Source organism: Camponotus floridanus, unplaced genomic scaffold (assembly GCF_003227725.1).
Source record: "Camponotus floridanus strain SB8 unplaced genomic scaffold, Cflo_v7.5 scaffold49, whole genome shotgun sequence".
NCBI classification, from domain to species: Eukaryota; Metazoa; Arthropoda; class Insecta; order Hymenoptera; family Formicidae; genus Camponotus; species Camponotus floridanus.
This window is the reverse complement of record NW_020229647.1, coordinates 1059429-1075260: the sequence shown is the minus strand read 5'-3', so window position 1 is coordinate 1075260 and position 15832 is coordinate 1059429. Positions and strand designations below refer to the sequence as shown.

Sequence of the window (15832 nt, the reverse complement as noted above, 5' to 3'; positions counted from 1 at the left end):
AAATGATTTCGTGCGAAATACGAGAAGAGAAATTAAAGAGGACTCCAGGTCGGATTATTTATTTTAATGCAGATTAATTGGATGCAGAGAAGACTTGACTCTGTACATCGGTAGAAATTGCGAAACTGTAATTATAGTAACAGCAACGTGACAAACACTATTTTCGATATCATTAAACGCAGATAGACTACTGATCGATAATCTATCGAATCGGAGCAATGCTATGGCCCAAATAAGGAATAAAAGTTAAAGTTATATACAGATGTGCAATTTTAAATGGATATTATTTCATTTAGCTTTTTTCAAATTTTAATTAACGATGATTTATTGATTTTTAATAGCTAATAAAATAGAAATGATTGTCGATGATTATTATAATGACAATTATACGTCAATCGAGAAATATTTACCAAATTAAAGTTTCAAGTCTTCGAAAAAATTTTGTAGAAAAATCTTTTGAAAGAAAATCAAAATTGATTTAAAAAATGACTCCTTGATTGGACCAACTGATTGATAGTGAGACATGACGACGAGACACATGAGACTTACTTGACTCTTGGCCCGTCGGCGGTGGCGACGTTATTCGGGGGTCGAAACAGCACGCGCTGGGTCTCGCCGCGGCTAGAAATATACTAATATAGGCATGCCGCGGCTATTCTTATTAACCCTCAACTACCATGTGCACCGTTCATTTAATCTGCTTGTCATTCTAATTCCGATAAGAAATATATCATACATCTATTTTCATAATCTCAATAATAACAATATTCTTTATTTATATTATAATCAATTTAATTACTTCATTATTTGTTGGATAGTGATATCTGTTGTGATATTTATTAGATTGTTAGTCTCCACGCGTGTGAAATTATAATATAATGAAAACTTTAATACATTATACGTGAACTATTTTACTTGAATTATTTCTGTCTGTAACATTAATCTATAAACTTACATTGAAAAATTATCATAGATTATTATTTAATAATCAAAATATCTTATTTGAAAACTTTAATTATTTAGAAAGATATTTGGAGACAATTGTAACAGATATCTAGCCGAAATAAGTAAAATTATTAGAGATTGCAATTAATATTTTTTTATATACGATTAATATTTTTTATGTTTAAATTATTTACACTGAGATTAGCGCTGCACTCTTTATAATTGAGGGTTAATAAAATTTTGTGTGTAATGCCATCTTCCACTTCCTTACTTGCGGAATAAAAAAATTGACCGAGCTAGTCTCGTAATTTTCTGTCGTTCGCGCGCTTCGATTTTATTACCGATAGATAGGATTAATAAATAAATTATTTTTTTTAATAATATTTAAACTATTTTACAGAACAAAATCTTTATTATTTTAGTTTAAAAACTTTAAAGTGAACAATTTATATAAAATGTTATAATTTAGTATTATAATGAAGATTATTATCAAGATATTTATGAATCAGAATAAAGTTTTATGGAAAAAAGATACATATCTTATTAAAATATAATAATTTTGCATTACTATATAATAATTCATTATATGTGCATATTATTTTGTAATCCTTCAAAAATTCAGTATTTTATATTAAAAAATTTAACGCAATTATCAGTATCATAATAGGAAGATCATTACGAAGCGCATACTAAAAGCTTATGTAAAGTTGAGGAGTCAAGATTTACCTGAAATAAAAAGGTATTGAACTCCTCACAAAGTCACATTGATTCAAGCAAACTTCAACTCATTTTTTATATAAAGCTGCTTATGCATTTTTATTAATAAGCTCATTATTATACAGAATGAGCCAAAAGTACAATCAAAAATCAATTTATAAAAAGAATGATTAAAAAAGAGAAGAAAAAAAAGGAATAAAATATTATAAAAGTTTTCTTAAATGTAGTAATAATTGATCACCTTTGGCTCTTTCTGTAGCTATCTATATTAGGAAGATGCGAACTGCGTTCATCGTTACATAATGACGATATTTCTCGAAAACGATCGAACGACAGAAGCATTTCGAGCTGCAATCAATCCTACATTATACATCAATAAATGCATATTACTTATTAATATCTGTAGGATATATTCTGGGACATCGCGATGGTTTAATAAAAAAATATGTTTAACATGCATGTTAAGATTTGCCGATTGAGAGAAATGATGAGAAATATGATGAAAAATAAAATGGGATGTAAGATGTAATGAGATGCTCTTATTACAATGTGTACGTCATATTTATATATTAATGTGTATATTCTGTTAATGTAATTTGTAATTTCATTATTGTGAAAATTTTTACTTTGAAACCTTTAGTAAGAAAACCAACATCAAGTTGCAAGTTAAATAGGATTATATTACAATCATTATTAAATTATTCCATTCACAATTTGTTTAAGATTTCTAGTCTCCCGAGGTATGCCCGACTATATCAATATATGTTACCTAAATCAACGCAATGCATTTAATTAGCATCAAAATATTTCAATCATGTGAAATGAGAAAGAAAGAAAGTTTTAAGTAAAATAATAAAATTAAAAATATTTATTGTTATTGATAAGATTTTTAAATTTTTTCAAGTACACAAGATTTAATATGTACATTTTTTGCTAAAGTATAAATTACATTTAGTGAAATCAATTTAATCAATTGAATTTACTGGAATCAGAAAATCAAACTAGCCAATATATTCGTAAATACATTAAAAATTTAGGGAATTTTTTATAATTTATGAACATTAACTAATGTATATGTATTTGACTATAAATGACATAATTTTTAAAATCTATTCTTTACTTTAAATACATATAAATACATATTAATTCCATTTAACAAATACAATTTTGATGTTCTATATATACTTCACCTATTTCTTATAAAATTGGATAATTTTTTGACAAGTTCTTCGAATATATTAGAATATTCTGTAATCCAAAATAATCAGTGACTAGCAAAATAAACAACGAAATGAATCAGTACATACAGTCGTACCTGTAATGAGGCATTCTGCCGAAAGTGAGGATTTTATTGACCGTGTCCAACGCCGCAGCTTCCGCATGATGATTACCGGAAACTCCGCTATAGCTCTTCTGCTGCGGCTTTTTCGAGTATGGCGGGTCATATTTCTGGACGGTGCTCTTCCTTCTGCGAGAAATTCGCCCATTACGCATAGCTTATATTACGGGAAAAATGGCAAAGCACATGCAGACTAGCGGCAGGTTCGTTTGAATATCAGAAAATTATTCAATGGTTTTAATGATGTTAAGAGAGATTATCAATTGTGAGAATTGTGATTAATCTTGTTATTGATTACGAACATATTTGCCAATGTACAATTAATTAGTTAAAAAAAACTTGAGTTTTTTGTTAGTTGTATTAATGGATCAAAAAATTACCTGAATTAACTGGATTTGTGAAAGATATAAACGTTACTATATAACATACCAATCAAAGAATTTATAGATATAATTTAAAGCGCCGATGAATGTAAAGAAAATTTAGATACTATAAACGTCTATGTAATACAAATCTAAAAATTCTGAGCCTTTTTAATTATATATAATTCTTTACACAGATCCAATATAGAAATAAATATTTCTAATGTTAATCAATGTATTGATCAAATCTTAATTGACATTGATTAATATGCAACATTTTTTTAAATATAATTATTGCAAATATAATTATACATATAATATTACATAACACATATAATTATTATTCATAATTATCAATATTCAACAAAGTTCAATACTTTGCAATGATTATCCTTGTATTGATTTATTCTGACAAACGAATCCATCGATGCAAACTTGAAATTGATAATCCCTCTTAAGCTGGTGGAGGAGGCTCATCCGAGTCTATGTACATAATTCTGTGATCAAAAATATTACGGATAATACAAAGTTACATCACAAAAATTCGCGTTTCAATCAACGTTGTCAATTTACATTCTTGCTACAAAGTCAACGAATTCTTTTGGCATGCAAAAGTTAATAGCTGAAGCAAAATAGATAACCAGTCAATTGGTACATCCGCAGCTGCCCTTACAGGGGTCACCTTCCACTGCAGTACCCATTAACCAATCAGCAAAAAACAAAGCAGTTTAACCCTAAACAGCATTAAATTTAACAATGTGAGAAAAAACATTTAAAAAATTAACATTAAAAAAATATTTACCAAGTGATTAATTTATTTTATCGTTTTGATATAGAAGATATAAACAAAAAAATGTACAAATATAAAAAAGATATAAATTTTGAAATTATTATTAAAAAAATTAAGATTATTACATTTCAAAATATATATAACATTTTTAATATATATATATATATATATATATATATATATATATATATAGAAATATATTATACATATACTGTTTAAGGTTAAATAGATAAGAGATAAGTCAAGCTTAAAAGGAATAATGACTCATAAGTGGGTAATATTCATTTCCGAGTAATAAACAATTAAAATTTTCAATTTCAAATTTTTTCGTAAAATAATAAATTTTGAAATGTGCGTAATATTAATCGAGAAATACACTATGTAAATATTCCTGATAACATGGATAATTTGAGACAAATCACTCATCAATTATTGTATTCTTAAGGGCAAACGTTATAATATTTTAATATGAAACTCCTTTCACCATTAGCAAAAGAAATAAAAATTATGGTAAAGAATCATGATAGACAAGAGAAACTCAAAGTGAAGAAATGTAGAAAAGAGACATAAATATTAAAAATTTAATGGATATATGCATGAATATATGCATGTATATATGCATATAAGTACATATCTACATGCATAAAAAGAAAAGCTTATGCTAGGAGCGAAGCATCATTCTCTTCGAGGAATTTAAAATCATATTTCTTACATTCTTCTATATTTGAAACTTCTATTTGCAATAATCTTTTAATTAATAATTAAAAAATAAATATTTTTTAAAACAAAATCAACTTCTTTCTGCAAAATTCATAAAATATATGAGCGCTACTAAAACCTATAGTTCAAGAGGTTCTAAAAAGAATTTAATAGATCTAATTATATTAATATCTATATTAAACAATTGTAATAAATGTTATTAATTAGAAACTATATTCAATTTTATCAGAAGTATATTGTTATAAATAGGTGTTTATCATGAGAACGAATTATATAATCAAATTAGATAAAGATGTAATAATAAAATTAAACCTACATATACCAAAACATATGTCACTGCGCATTATTATGGACACTAGCCTATGAAGCAACAAAATGCGACAGAATGCTGGCTGAAGAAAAGAAGCGATATGCAAATTTCCCGAAGAGCAGCATGCCACTCTTAACACACTCTTTCCACCCCGCATTATACGTACAGAAAGGGAGAGAAGAAAAGAGAGACAGAAAGAAGGAAAAACGACAAAAATGACAGAAACATAGAAAGAAAGAACACAGAGAGAAAAATTCTACTTGTGTATGTTTCTGCACACTAACCTGAGACAGAGGGAGAAGTTTTTATGTACTACGACTGACCTGTAGCAGAGAGCCATCAGAGCAAATACTACGAAAACACCCCCTACCACCGACATGAGCATACCAACTAAAAATACAGTGTTAGAGCCGTGGTAGTTCTCTGTATGCGTATTGTATGTATGTAATTCGTCGTCATATCGTCATCATTATTATAGCATACATCACCAGCATCACCATCATTATCATCATCGTCAACATCATCATTGTTATTAGCGGATGTGACGAGCCATCGATTACACCGTCATATATGAGTGGATTATTGTTCGTTCATTTATTTTTTGTTTTGCGAAACGAGGATTTACACCATTGCAGTTTACGCAGTGCAGGAGGGTGGTTCGATTCGGTATTTTCGTATCCGAGCGTCCCACAGCATGCAGACAGACAGAGATGGCAGACAGAAACAGATAAGAAACAGAGAAGCCAATATCAGCACGTGAAAAAAGACATACATATATATGTATATTATTGTATATACGTAAATGTTTGAAATCTAACACAGAGTATTCATTTTTAAAATAATGCCATCAAAGTTTTATTTATGTTATCATTATTATTAAAATGTTTAAAAACGCGATATACGAATACAAACTTATTGCAGTCTACTCTAGTAATATATTGTATTATATTTTGTCAAATTTTTATAATTAATATAAAAGCAGAATATATATATATATATATATATATATATATATATTTTTTTTTTTTTTTTTTTTTTCAGTTTTAAAATGAACACTCTATATATGATTCTAATAACCAAACTTCATAACTCAAAAAATGCAGATTCAGCGTTACATTTTTAGCATTGAAATTTGATTGTCAGCAATAAAAATAAAAATCTGCAAATTTGTAGTTATCAAGTTTCATAATTAAGACATGGTTATGCTTGACAAATTTTTAGAATTTCTTGATTCTCAGATCTGAGAATCTATTTTAGTATTCAAAGACTTAAAATCTTAATCTTAAGAATATTATGAATAATTCAAAGATTGATAAGATTTCCAAACTCTTAGAACTCTAGAAATCAAGGAATTCAATATTAAGGAAAAACATTAAAATCTATAGATCTCGGTATCCAAAGATTCAATGACATGTAGATTCGTAGATTTGAGAGAACCCAAAGATCACGTATCATAATCCTGCCCTTGTATTCTTTCTAGGAAAAGACAGCTCCTTTTTCTTGAACCCTTTCAGTTTTAAATATTCTTTTACCAGTTATATAATAATGCTTAACTATAAATAGATTAAATGATATAGAGGATAAAATATATCTTGAGCGAACAATTGTAGAAAGGGTTAATCTAATTACTTAATTCATCGAAATATCGATTTTTCGCAAAGAACCTATTTCGTTGACTCGAAAAAAATCGATCGTTCTAACTTGCAAGCGTCCTCCAAATTGCACACAATTATTAGTAAATGACGATGTCCAATAGGTTGTTCGCTAATCAGCTTCTTTCATGCTTTCATAGGGCATACAAGCAGCTGGCACATTGTATAGTTTTTTTGACGTCGCCTTTTGAGGGACTGTCAAAAATTATGTATAATGTAAACTTTTTTAATATTTGACAAATTATATTTATAATTATCTGACATCTCTTCTCTTGATATATAATTATTTAAAAGAAATGTCACACGAAATATAACGAATTTAAAGAGATATGACATTTCCAAATTTATATTTATATTATATTCTTTCTACTCATTTAACCGATTCTACTCTTATTTTTTTAATTCACAGCGTTTTTTTTCACTGTTATCCCTCGAAACGCGATAATCAACTAATATCGAAGTCTTCGTTCGAAACAACATAGTCACGATCATAAATCACTATGCCATGAGCACATCCATAGCACACCACATAGTGACAATATATTATTAATATATAATATATAATATATAAAAAAAGATGTACATATATTTTGTCATGTATACGAGCGGTACAGACACAAAATTAGCTGCATTCTATTTTCATGAAAAATATTATTAAATACAGCTGAGAAAAAGAGAGAAAGATAAAAAACATTAAGTATAAATATTTGAATTGTTAATAATTAATAACTGCTTTTAACTCTTATTAATTTATAATTATTTTTTAATAAACACTCAAATACTGACAATAAATAATTTAATATAGGGATTTAAGGATTTTAGGAAAATTAACTATATGTTGTCTAAAATAACATACAAGTAACTTAAGATTCATGAAGCATAGAGTTATATATACGAATTAAACAATCTCGAATTCATAGCATTCTAGGACAATTATACTTTTCTGAGGAACTTTTTAGCGAGGAATCTAGGATGCGAGATAACTAATCTAAATAAATTGAAAGCTGAAGTATCGAGAAAGCTAAGGACGCAAGCAATCTAAATTGCAAAACACTATAATAGGATCGAAGAAAGTTTCAAAAGATTATTTGTATTGACGGTTCTTGCACCTTAATCAATATCAAACGGAGCCAAAGAAAAACGAAAGATAAATAAGAGACATCAACATATAAATAATTTTATCGTTGTATGAGCTGAACACAGCAATTTTTGTTTCTGCAACTCTCGCGTTTGTATGAATATGTGAGTAAGAGTAAACACCGAGTAGAATAGGCTAAGAGTGATCGATATCATGATAGAGCATTTATGGCCGCGTGCGATGCCTCCGTATCATCATCATCATCATTATCATCATTATCATCATCATCCAGCTAGCCACGAATTACGACGACGAAGACGACAGGCCTTGATCGCGGGCGATCTGTTCCCACTGTTACTGTACCTGTAGCAAACAGCCATTAGTGCAAAACAAAGGAAGACGCCAGTCACGACACCCACTAGGATCACTACCATCAATCCTGTAGAGAGATTGTTGTTGGTGGCTCCTGAAATGATCAAGCATTTTGTATCCCGCGCATGCGGTGTACACGTGTGTGTCTTATTCGGTGTGTACGTGAGTGTGTGTGTATTCCGTAGTGTGATTGCATCCTAATATAATATAAAGATATCGTCTCTTTCATCGTAAAACTTTGTAACTTCAAAGATTCTGAATCTTCCTTTCGTCAATAATTTTAAAGACACGCCGTTAGAAAGTTCTACAATAGCGAGCGATTTTTACAATACGCATCATTTTAATATATCGCTATAGTAATTGTAAGATATGCTACTTAATATGAAAAGGAAGGTACAGTGAGTCGGAAGGTACAGTGAATTTAAGAAATATAAAATGGAAAATATATGATTTTAGGAATTTAGCAAACTCAAGGATCTAAAAGTCCAAAGTTTTAAATATAATTTGCGATCTTTTTTCTATAAACAATAAAACGGCCTAAAAGTATTGCTTGAGGGATAAAAGCGGGGATGTCGCATCCGGAAGGAGAAAATACTAAAAGGATATATAATAGGACACAAAGGATCCTTCTATTCCACTTTCGCACGATATATGAGTTCACATCATGAATACGCATCTAATTTTATGTGCACAGCTGATAGTATGACCCTAAAAAATCCTAACTCTGTCTTATCGCGAGGTTAAAAGTCGATTAGGACGATCGACTGGATCCATATTGCTAGAATTGAAGGTACAGTAGACTTCCTTTTTATTGAAACATCGGACATTATTTCCGATTCAAATCGTTTTTCGACGATGAGACAAGGCTTATCGCTAATCGAATGTGGAATCGATTTAGAAAAGTAGCTACCTATCTATCGATCTACTCTCTTTCCTGAGATTCTATTTTCAAATAGATTTTATTTAGTTTACTCCTCTTGAGATTAATCTTGAAATTAAATATGTATAATACTTATTTGGAACTCACAATTTCTATATAAATTTTATTTATGTAACGATTATTATAATAAATGTAATCTTTTTAAACAAAAACTTAAATATAACTCTTATAAGAATTACGATAGATTAAAAAATTCCGGAGAAACCAAAAAGTAATTAAAATTTTGTAATAATTGCAATTTTCTGAACGGATGCATCACATTTCGCATAATTGTGAGTGATAACGGTTCAATGGAAGTCTTCTGTACTTTCACATGATAATTAATAATGATTAAATAACTCGATAATTAATAATGGCAAAATATGAAAACAAGTATTATGATTGTAATATAATTATAAGTATTATATATTTTTACGCTTAAATTCTACGATATAAAATTAATGCGAAATATTGGAGCTGTTATTCACTCTTATTCATTTTTTCTCGTATCATAATATTATATATAATAATTTTTAAATAACATACTTTATGTAATATATCGAGAACTCAATTCAAACATCAACAGCACATCCCAAATTTAACTTTCATTCGCATCTTTATACTTAAAGGATTAATTGCATATTTTTTTAATAATATTTAAAAAATTATGATAATATCTAAAAAATTATTATAATATCTAAAAAATTTTTTTAATATAATCTATGAATTACTTTAAATTTCTATGAATTATTTAAAATTACATATTCCTTAATTTGCTGTCTTTTTAAAGTGAGTCATCGATAATATAAGAATGATAAATAATCATATAACAGTAACAAATGTGTTAAGACTGTTATTCGATTATTTGCCCCTTGCAGGCAATTAAGTCTCCAGAAAGCACGCATATAGTAAAAACAGATTCACGCTTAACTTGCATAATAGAAAGTTACATAAAAGTCCTGTGTGTTAATTTATATGCCTGTTCTCTAGAGAGTTAATTATATATATATATAACATATAAAAAAATTCTGCAACATATTATATAACATATAAAAAATGGATGATAGCGCATCAATTTCCCGCTTTTATCCTCTATATATACATGTATAAAAATATATATACAATTGACAATTATGAAAAAATAAAAAACCAAATAGCTTACCGTAGGGGGTCTCTTTCTTCTCCAGTTTAGAATCAGATTTTGTTTGAACTACTTCGGGCTCGGCTGTTGCCGTCGGCAATACTGTTGGAATAGATTGCGGTAAGGAACAGTCCGGTCCGCTCCAACCGGGATAGCAATAACACTTGTTGACGTTTGTACATACCTGTAACAAAAGAGCAATTTTTAACAACATATATATTTAATATTTAATATAAACTAATATAATATTATATTATTATATATTTATTATATATTTTTATTATTATTATATATTATTATATATTTATTATATATTTATTATATATTTATATTATTATATTATATATATTTAATATAAACTAATATAATTGGATAACTAATATGCCATTTTAAAACTTTAATCTCATATATAATCATAAAATAAAAAAAGGGAGAATTGAAATAAAAAGATTTTAGACATTATTGTATAGTTTTAATCGGATATAAGGACATTGTTTAAAAATCGATTCTTTCAAAAAAATCGACTCTTTCAAATATATAATTCAAATCAACATATGTATTCTCTGGTTTTAATCTTTTTATATTAGAATTACTATTTGCCACTATCGTTTATACGAATAAATTGCTCTAAATTATTCATTATGAAATATACTTACGCCATTTCCCGAACATTCGTTGTTATCGTGATTACTAGGACATTTCTCTTGATCGATATGCGGAAATAAGCTCGTGCAAGTTTGATTCACGCAAATCTAGAATATATAATTAACAAATAATATATAATTAATTCATGTAACATGATATATAATATTAAAATCAATTTCAAAAATTATTTAAAGAAACATTATAATGTAAAGCTCCGTGTATATATATATATATATATATATATATATATATATATATACATATATATTTAATTTTCACTTAAATGCGCAATTTGGATAATATTATTTAACTAATAATTACCAAATTATCACCGCAAGATGTACCGTCTCGGACCAATCCCATTCCTGGTATATCAGATCCTTCCACTCTTCCAGTCGTAGCTCTTAAAAATCGGAATAATTGATTTAATAAAGTCGCAAATTATATCAAACGATTGATTAAATATTTTATATTAATACTTGATTTGATGAAATATTAATATTGACACTTGATTACATATTAGTAATAATTTGACTTGATTGTCAAATACTTACTTGCATTCATATTCCTGGCTTTTGATGGAAATTATAGTTCTAGAATAATAATCCTTCATTTCTTCGATTACTGGTTGCTTGCTTCCTTGCTGACATTGAAGAGATCCGCAACGAACATTTCTATAGGAAAACATTTTCGATACATCAATATTATAAATCAATATTATATCTAAACTGAAATAAATGAGATTGAAATAAATCAGATTTTTATAATATTTAATTACTATATAAATTTAGAAAAATAGGAATTTATGTTAATATAAATTTCTCTCTAATTTTTTTCCATTTAATTTATGTGTGATATTTTTATATATTTTATCTTATATCTCTCTTATCAATATATGCAATAAAAACGATTACTCACTCCGCCTCACACTTGATAAGATGGCCGCTGGCGTCGGTGCCACAGTGACCGTTGATGGATCCCTTAGAATTGAATTGCTCAAAACATTGCTGATCGGCGACGATCCCGCCGTAACCCCAGACTTGCTCGCATTGCAAATCTAGAGCCGGACACACGCCGTTGAAGCAACTTCCGGCATTGTTCGAACACGGGCTACCATTTTTCTTGTAAACATCCGGCGGACACTGGCCGGTATCGCCGGAGCACATTTCCGGCAAATCGCATTCGTTCATTGAATCGCGGCAGATGACACCGCGGGCATGGAGCTATAATTTGAAAAATTAGAATCAAAATGACAACGAATGCAAAAAATAACAGATATATATGACGTAAAGATTAATGAAATTATCTGTCTCTTCACGAATCTGTATTCGCTATATTATTATATATTTTTTAAGATTTTACACAATTTTTTAGAAGAATTTCACACAATTTAATGTTTTTTAGATTGTATTGGATGTTTGAAATATTTCTTTGGGGACAAGTTGAAACAATATATCTCAATATTAAGCACATCATGTGCGTTTATCACTTATGCCATATTACTTCCACAGGTTGCTCGCTAAAGGGTAAACGGATCTTATCTCTCTTGCCTTGCAATTGCTGCAACAAGGACCGGTCGCGCATTCAGCCTCCGTTGTCAGTTTGCAGGTGATAGGATCGCAGCAAGGATCGTACTCCTTGCATTCATCGATCGATCCACAATCACATTGTTCCCCGTCATCGATTACCCTGTTTCCGCATTTCCTCATCTCAACCTAACCCAAAGCAGATCCGATCGATTAATGTTAATTGAAATCCCGTTCGATCCCCTCTAATTCGATGGAAACGTTAATTAATCGTAAGTAGATTTCCGATTTACCTCGTTTGGTTTGTTAAAAAGGCAGAATCCCTGGCCGTTCTTCAAGGCTTCTATATAATCAGTTTTACTACACTCGGAAAACTTATACGGCTGAACGTTTTCTAAGCCGACGATGGATTGAGCCATGATGCATCCATGCCAGTCGCGGCAATTGCAATCGTTTCCTAGAATTTTTGACAGAAAATTTTATCGCTTTCGGAGAGGAAAATTATTTTTCTGCTTGCACAAGAGATCCGATTACTATGTCAGAAAATTAAAATAGATAAATGCATGATATACTAACTTCCATCGTCGTGGCTCATGCCGATATTGTGACCGATCATGTGAGCCATGGTACCAGCTAAAAGATGAGGCTCATAAGTGTTTAAATCGACGCTGATTCCTACGGATCTTTGGGTGCACACGGTCGAGGATACAGCCACCCCTGATTCTCCACCTGAGAATGTCTCACCCCTGTCATCATGAGAATATATCTTCAATTATTATTCAGAAAATTAATAATGTTAGACAAAATAAAAGTACCTATGTATAGGATGTTTAATATTTAGCATTAAAAAAATTAACTTGGATTTGGGGAAAAATCGAAAGACAAATGATGAACTCACGTGAGCAATTGGGTGGTATCCTGAGAAACTTGAAACATTCTCCGCATCGTATAATCATTAAAATTTAACAAGGCTTGACCGATGTCGATACCGTTATCGATTTGTGCCTGGTTGCTACCTTTCCAAGTTTCGATGTATACGACGGAGACTCTAGTATTTAACGTACGGAAATACTGTAAAAGAAATTCACAAGAATTAGCGCATATTTTATCGTGATAAATTATGCGCGTATCGAGCTTACCAAATCTGCGATATTAGCGACTTGGATGGCATCGTGAACAACCTCAGCTCTGGTACTACCGTTTCTTTTGTCAAACTGTATGCGTATAAATATAAAAAAGTATTATTAATATAAATAAAAATATAAATAAAAGATAAATAAAAAATATATATAAATAATATATAAATATTTTATAAAATAAATATATATAAAAAATATATAAATAATAAAATAATAATAAAAATATATGTAATAATAACGCGTACCATAGCCTTATCGATAATGATGGCAGTTTCGATGTATTTGGTTGCTTCACGGACGTCTCTTTTATATCGATCGGAAGTGATCTTTGATAGTCCGTAAATGTGCTTCTGCCGGCGGTTTTTTGTACGCCAGTCAAGACTTCCCGAATTAGCGCAGCCTTTGTTAACTTTTGTTCGGGCTTCAAATATAATGTGAGGATGTTTCTGCTAAAAGAGAGGCCTGCATATAGTTTATGTTCTTGCCGGCCATCTTGCATCCGTTCCCGACACTCGACATTCCATTTAATTATAGCACGACCTAAACTTCCGCGAAGTTATGTCTAATCTAGTAATAAAATCGAGCCAAATTAGCCAGCTCGAATTCAAAGCTTTTGATTCGGATTTAGTCGCCTCGGCGAATTATTTCGACATAGTGCACGCTTTGTGTATGTGAGTTGGCACAAATTAGGTTTTCGTCCATTTTATTGCATATATATATGTGTGTGAGATAATTATTATTATAAGTTATTAGTTTAAAATTATTCTAATATTTTTTGACAATAATAAAAGTAATTATTAATCTTTTTTGTTATTAATAATCTGTAGTATACAAATATTATTTTGGAAGCATTTGATTAAAAAGCATTCGTTAAAGAATTTTGTGATAGTTCCTATAAAAGTATCATATACACAATTATTTTAACATTTTCTTATGATAATTAATGAGAAGTAATTTCACTGACCGACAAATCGCCGCCGTAAAATGGATGAATGACGAAAGTCTCGTTGCCTAAATGAATGACACCACTGACACCATTACACGTATGAAAAGCAGCGCTTGCTCCTGGATAATCTCTCACAGTGCCATGATAATAACAATGTTCTATCTCCTGCAAGGATTAATAACACCATCCTGAATATTATTATACTATACGCTATACTCGAGAGTATCTTTCTCTTAATACTCAAGTTTCACGTGAATTTTAAATTTTATATAAATCTCTCATTTATATAGAGTGGACTCCGCTTTTGCAAATAAATGCAATTTAACAAAATGAATAATATAACAGTGTATATATACTTATATATGTGACATTTTTTTCTCTTCGTGATATTAAAATAACTCGTTAACTCTGTCGATCTAGAAAGAGCTTTTTTTTATCCTATCCTTTTTAGCGCTCATGTCTGGAAAGATCTCTGACACGGTAATGAGATCATTTATATCGAAAGTAATTGATTAAACTAAATTCGTTTTGTAACAGCTTACAGAGCGAAATAATCAATTATGCAAGAATATGCTTTTATTAATAACTGTGAATGTGTCGGTTCGTGTCACGTGAATATTGAAGTGTCATTAGATTGTTGTATATATTTTTACTGGAATCATTTTACCTGTTTACTTATTTGTTCCGCACCGGATAAAAAGTCTTTCTGCATAAGATTTGGAGCTAGAAGTTGCCTACAACAAGAAAAAAGATTTTTTTCATCAAAAATGTATACTAATCTTTTAATAAATATAAAATTGTTTTAATTAAACCTCTTACAATTCGAATCATTTGTGAAATATTATCAATACATTAAAAATATATTTTAATTACTATATATCGGAAACACACTTACGTATTTAATTCTAAATCTAGGCGAAATTTGTGATTAAAGGCCTTGATTAGAAGGGACGTCCGGTGAAAATGTCTCCCTGTCTGAAAATACCAACATTGCAATTAATTTTCATCGGTAAAAATATTTTAAGGACAATTATTTACCTCGAAAATTACATTAATAATTAAATAATTATCAAAATATCTATATTATAAAACTTACTCTCATTCTGCCTCTAGCATTTTGATATCCTCCATCTCCGTAACCTCTTTGAGGAAACTAAATTGAATTCATAGTACAATTAACCATTATATTAATGGGAATATTAATAATTATGATTATATATTAATAATTATG

The 15832-nt window shown here is 29.3% G+C and overlaps 1 protein-coding gene across 19 annotated transcripts in view; it reads right to left on the bottom strand.

Annotated features, from left to right (window-relative positions):
- The window catches only part of LOC105251842 (disintegrin and metalloproteinase domain-containing protein 11), a 39610-nt gene that overhangs the window by 6894 nt on the left and 16884 nt on the right, over positions 1-15832 (bottom strand). For 9 of the 19 annotated variants that reach the window (XM_011259014.3, XM_011259009.3, XM_011259001.3 and 6 more), the window contains exons 4-21: positions 15698-15754; positions 15497-15576; positions 15269-15335; positions 14620-14766; positions 13901-14104; positions 13656-13730; positions 13415-13587; positions 13093-13262; positions 12810-12973; positions 12541-12705; positions 11909-12213; positions 11545-11664; positions 11312-11393; positions 11002-11097; positions 10367-10529; positions 5468-5606; positions 2978-3130; positions 550-621 (exon numbers count right to left, since the gene is read on the bottom strand). In XM_011259014.3, the coding sequence (XP_011257316.2) occupies positions 550-621; positions 2978-3130; positions 5468-5606; positions 10367-10529; positions 11002-11097; positions 11312-11393; positions 11545-11664; positions 11909-12213; positions 12541-12705; positions 12810-12973; positions 13093-13262; positions 13415-13587; positions 13656-13730; positions 13901-14104; positions 14620-14766; positions 15269-15335; positions 15497-15576; positions 15698-15754 (2432 nt within the window). Of the gene's footprint in view, positions 1-549; positions 622-2977; positions 3131-5467; positions 5607-8276; positions 8380-10366; positions 10530-11001; positions 11098-11311; positions 11394-11544; positions 11665-11908; positions 12214-12540; positions 12706-12809; positions 12974-13092; positions 13263-13414; positions 13588-13655; positions 13731-13900; positions 14105-14619; positions 14767-15268; positions 15336-15496; positions 15577-15697; positions 15755-15832 lie in introns of all 19 variants that reach the window. The other 10 variants (XM_025412204.1, XM_011258978.3, XM_011258993.3 and 7 more) reach the window with 8 other exon arrangements.